At 65.6% G+C, this 5371-nt stretch overlaps 1 protein-coding gene across 1 annotated transcript in view; it reads right to left on the reverse strand.

The window, feature by feature from the left end:
* Positions 1–2929: 2929 nt before the first annotated feature.
* Tbkbp1 (TBK1 binding protein 1) overlaps positions 2930–5371 on the reverse strand; it is a gene marked incomplete at its 5' end in the record, with an annotated part of 13930 nt that continues 11488 nt past the window's right edge. The window contains 2 exon segments of the mRNA XM_005394605.2: positions 2930–4291; positions 5174–5366. Coding sequence (XP_005394662.1) covers positions 4163–4291; positions 5174–5366 — 322 coding nt within the window. The 3' untranslated portion in view covers positions 2930–4162.

Raw genomic sequence — 5371 nt, forward strand, 5'->3', positions numbered from 1 at the left:
GGGGCTGAGGGCAGTGGGGGGCTGCAGTGGGGTGTCTGCCCACCCTGAGGGCGGATGTGCAAGAGCGGGCGTACTTCCTCTGCCCGGGGCCAGCTGCGGGGTGACCTTCTGCCCCCAGTACCGTGGGAGAGTTGGAGGCTGGGAAAGAGCACCCCGAAGCCACCCCCCCAAGGGAACCACCTCCCCCTTTGTTATTTCTGGCCCCATTTTCTTGGTCAAGGAGGGTGTCGGTGGTAATGCAAATAAGCATATGTTCGAGGTGCCGGCCGACACCCATCCTGCCCCTCCCGCCCGCCCCTTGCCCACACGCGCACAGCGGCCTGGAGCGTCGCCAGGAGGCGGCTGGTCGCCCTGCCCTGGGCTCAGAGGGCACAGAGGGCGGCGGACGCCGCGGCTGGGCCGGGTTCTCACTGCACACTTCTCTCTTGCCCTGGGCCCCCGCTGCCTCAGCCCTACCAGGCCTCCCAGGTCTTGAACACAGAGCCACGTGGCATTTGCGGAGACAGTGGATGCCACTGACCAGCCAGTGCCCCAGGCCCTCGCTCTGGGCTGCAGGGCGACGGGCACCAGAGGGTATCGGCCAGAGGCTGTTCAGCGCACGGCTCGCGGCGTGCAGATGGGGTTGGATCTTGGGTACCTGGGCAGCCGGGCATGTCTCAGAGTGCTAATAGTCCCGGCGACTCCCTGGAGTCCCAGCGGAGAAGGTGGGGCAGTGAGGTGTTGGACGGTTCAGTCTCCCCCACCCTCTGGCCTCAGCTCCAGCTGCCCAGGGGGGACCCCCTGGCCCCCGACCTCTCATTCGTGTCTGACCCCAATTCTCCCTGTGATCACCAAAAGGTGCCCTGTTCTTGTCATTGCTCAGGGAGAGAAGGGTATAAGGACACGGTCCTGTCCCCCCACCCTGTAAAAAGATGTCACTCAGAGCGTCCCCCATCCTGCTTTTCACCAGGGGGCGAGTGTTCCTCACCCACGCACCCTGCCCTCTGCTCGAGATCAGCTTCTTGTGTGTGTGCACCACCCGCTCTGGAAGAGCTGCTGCCCCCTCCTGGGCAGGGCCCCTGACACGGACTGCCTGGGGACACGGGCCCGGGACAGGGGTCTAATGGCTCAGTATCTCCTGCAACCCTGGGGAAAGAAGGGCCGGAGCCGGCAGATGTTGGACGTGGCCTTTGATTCGGCACGGGGTCACGCACCCACAGAAGGCCAGGGCTCTGTGACGTTGCCCCCTACCCCTGCCACATCTGGCTGTGCGTCTTCGCTGGGAGGAGAGGCCGGGTGCCCCGGGTGTGTCGCTCCCAGCCTTCGTGCCCACTCCTGGCTCCCGAGAGCAGCAAGCAGCAAGTGTCCTGTATCATCACTGTCTGTCCCGCCTGAGAGGAGGCGGGTGGGCGGGCCGGCGCCCCAGCTCTCCCCAGGTCCTCACCCTCCCCTTTTGGGGACATCAGATGGAAGGCTGTGGCGGCTCCCCCTTCCCAGCCCCCAGCGTCTGTGTCCTGCACCTGAGCCCTTTCCCAGGTCCCTAGAAAATCAAGGAGACAAGCTGCCAAGTCCGCGCCCTCGGTGCCCACACCCTCCTCACCCTGGTGACAGGGGATGTCCAGACCGCAGCATCCCCGGGTTCTCCCCCCACCGTGGCGCACTTCCAGGATCGGCGTCAGGCCCCCAGGCCCCCAGCCAGCCCTTTGCCCCTTCCTCCAGGGCCAAGACCTTTCTGATGCGCGTGGCCCACGCCCGCCACTCAACAAATGCTCCCGGAGAGCCCCGGGAGCCGGGCCCAAGAACCTGCGTGCTTCGGCCTTCCGGGAAAGGAGGGAAGCGGGGGAACCGCAGGGGACCCCAGCACACCCACTGGGCACAGGCTGGACCTCTCCCACGCCTACGAGCCCAGACCCCCGAGGGACGGCTGGTCCCACCAGGGCCGGCACTCAGGGCTTGGCTGTGGACGCTGGTTGTCCACTGCATGGGGGCGGGGTGCGACTGGGCACAGAATGGGGAGGGACATTAGTCTCTGCCCGGAGCTGGACCTCACGCTGTCCCGAGCAGCTGCCCTGGCCCTTCCTTCTTTTCTTGCGGCGCCGGGGAGGCGAGTGCTCTGCACAGAGCTACGCCCCCAGCCTCCCCAATCCCTGAATGGTTTCTAGGTGAAGCCCTGGCCACAAAAGGGCAGCATGGAGATTCACGGTAGCACCCAGAGCCGGCGAATAAGGCGCCCAGGCCCTGTGAGCAGAGGGCACAGCCCCCGGCAGGGCCAGAAGTCACGAGTTCATGACCCAGCTCTGACCTCCCAGCTGTGGGATGTCTGAGGCGGCAGCTGAGCCCGGAGCTGCCCCTCCCATGTTCTTAACCTGTGAGCATCACCACGTTCTTCCTCCTCAAGACCTCGCGCGCCCTGCCCCGCAGGGATTGGTCCCTGAAGAAACGGCCCACAGAGAACCGAGGCCCTGCAAGCTTAGGGCCTCTACGGGCCAGAGCAGGGTGTTGGGGGGGAGGTTCAAGTCCCTGCCACCGTTTAAACCACACCTGCAACCCCAGCACTCTGCGAGGCTGAGGCAGGAGAATGGCAAGTTTGAGCCCAGCCTGGGCAACTTAGCAATTTAGTGAGACCCTGACTCAAAATTTGAAATAAAGAAACAGCTGGAGATGTTGCTCAGTGCAAAGGCCCTGGGTTCAATCCCAGTACTGCAAAAAAGCAGCAAAGAAAGAAAAGTCACTGTCACCTGTTGGAGCAGGTGGCTGCTTCATACGTGCTCTACATGAATTCCGCACGCAGGTCACCTGCCCACATGTCCAGCTGTGAATGAGGATGTCCCACGTGTCCTCTGCTTGCCAGCCGCACGGCTATTGTTCTGAGACCATGTTCACCACCTCCTGGTCCCAAGCGCCGCGCCCCTTCCCGTCCCAGCCACGGAGGCGCCGCAGGCTGAGCGCAGATGGAACAGGTAAGTTTTATTCGGACTCCGACTGGTTCAGAGGGCACGGCCCCGCCCCTCTCCAGGCCCCCTTCCCCATGTCCCCTCCCGGGGGAACACTCAGGGCACAGCGTGCATGTCTCTGGAGTCGGCGGCCCCTTCCCCGCCCGCCACACCCCTTCACTCCGGCGCCGAGGGGCGGGCGCGGGGCGGGAGGCCTGGAAGATTTGGATCAGAACGGAGCATGCGCAGGCGGTAGTGGCCACTGCCGCCCGCCAGCCCGGGCCGAGGCCTGGGGGAGGCTCGCAGCGGAGGGGTGCATTTGGTGTGGACATCAGGCTCCCTGGCAGGAGGCTCCCCGCCTCGGCCCTGGGCCCCCGGCCTCCTGCTCCCACCCTTCTGAGGGTACGACTCTGAGGTAGATTTCACAGAGGGAATGTGGGTCCGCGGGGTGCGGGAAGGGGGTTAGCTCTTTTGAAGTTGACCTCCACAGCACCCTGGGCCGGTTCTGGGGTCCCGGCCCAGGGTGCAGGGGCTGATGACACCCACCCGGCACACAGAGGCCGGGTCCCAGCAGGCTCTGGTGGGGAAGAGTGGAGGGGGCACCTGCCTTGACCAACTGCGCCCCATGCGGAGGTGCAGGAGGGCGGGTGCCCGGGAGGCCGGCACGACCCCTGGCAGCCTCTTTGGGCTGGGTCCTGCTCTGCTCGCCCACCTGTGCCGCTCCCCAGGGTGGGTGGAGGGAACAGGGTCGGCCTGCAGGACGTCGCCGCCTCGTCCCCCGTGCCACGAGCCTCCCGTCTGGGGCCGAGGGACAGAGGAACTGGCATCTGCTGGGGCGGCCTCTGGGACCCCACGGGGAGGTGCGCCCTGGACAGAGCCAGGCTGGGGAAGGGGGGCGTCTGCGGGCCTCAGGGAGCGCCTGGAATCATCCGGCCCCTCCTCTCCCCAAGCACTAGACACCTGGGATCCAACCCTGTTTGAGAGCAAAGGGAGAGGGTGCTGCTGGGGCGTCACTCCTCCCTCTCGGCCCGCTCCCCTCTTCCCCAGCAGGAACAGGAAGCTAGGAGAGCCCCCAGGCAAGATCAGAGCTGAGTGTGCCTGGACCAGGGAAGACGGCACACATGTCCACTCGGTAGCTAGTGGAGGTATCTGGGGGTTGCGAGGGGCAGGGGCCCCCCGCGAGATTCATGCAGCATTCAAGGTGAGTGGAATGAGGGGCGAAGACACAGACGGCCAGCCGGGGGAGGCGCCTAGATCTTGCTGTTCTCCAGGTGAGAGTCAATGTGTTTGATGAGGGCATCGTCTGGGTACCCAACGGGGAAGCCCAGCTGGCAGAGGGGGCAGCTGCGGATGTCGGAGCCCACCGTCTCCATCAGCAGCTGTGGGCAGAGAAGGAAGTCACTTAGGGTCCCCGGTCCCCACATCTTTGCCACCCTGCCCCAGCAGGGGGGCGGGTCTGCAGCACACAGCAGGGGTCTGGGCACTGTTTCCCCAGCACCATCCTCCCCCACCCCGGGGTATGGGGTCCCCAGAAGGTGTGCACAAGTCACCACTCGGCCTTCCTGGGTGCCTGCAGGAGTGAGGGAAGCCGGCACCTACACAAGGTCCCAGAGAGACTTCAGACAGCTCTGGGGCACCCAGGGCAAGGGGCCACCCCGACAGCATGCAACCCCCCAAAATGCTCTGTCTGGCTCTGGAATATATTGTGTTTCCTCTAGGGGGCAGGGGGATATTCAGGAAGTTCACTGTTGCCCTGAGGTGCTGGAGACCTGACAGGGTTATCCTCTGGCACACACAGAAAAGAGCGGGGCTCTGAGGCCTGCAGGACGACACCAGGTGGGCAGGCCTGTCCCTCTGCCAGCCCAGTGTACGGGAGACTGGTATGGAGCAGCCCACTTCCGGTTCATGCCTCCTCCTAAGCACCCGCTAAGCGGAGTAGATAATGGAGCCACTCTGCAGATGAGGAGACTGAGGATCGGAGAGGATGGCCCATCCCAGGTCCCGGGCATGGACTGGAAGCCAGAGCCAGGACTGTCTCTGAGCACCACCGCCTTAAGGGCAGCATCTGATGAGAGTCCCAGGGGCGCAGGCCCGAGGACGAGGGCGCAAAGGCAGGGGTCTATCCTGCAGCAGAGGAGTGCATGGAGCAGGTGCCCTGCCTGGGGGTGCGCCCCCGAGGGGCGGAGGCCGGGCGCCCCTCCTCTGAGGGCTGGGTCCGTGCGCACACGCGCGCGCACCGTGGGGTGCCTCTGCCCACTCACGTTGATGGACGGCCAGGACTGCGCGTGCTCGGCGGGGCTGTAGGCGGCCGGCGACTCCGGGATCGGGAAGCCGGCGCAGAAGGAGGCGCAGCGGATGGCGCCGGCCTCGGGGCTGGGCGGGCTGGCGGGCACGGCCCACTCGTCCTCCTCCGACGGCTGCTTCTCGAAGCGCAGCCGCAGGCCCTCGAAGGCGCGGCG

The sequence above is a fragment of the Chinchilla lanigera genome, unplaced genomic scaffold (genome assembly GCF_000276665.1).
Source record: "Chinchilla lanigera isolate Chin_1 unplaced genomic scaffold, ChiLan1.0 scaffold00050, whole genome shotgun sequence".
In the NCBI taxonomy this organism is placed as follows: domain Eukaryota; kingdom Metazoa; phylum Chordata; class Mammalia; order Rodentia; family Chinchillidae; genus Chinchilla; species Chinchilla lanigera.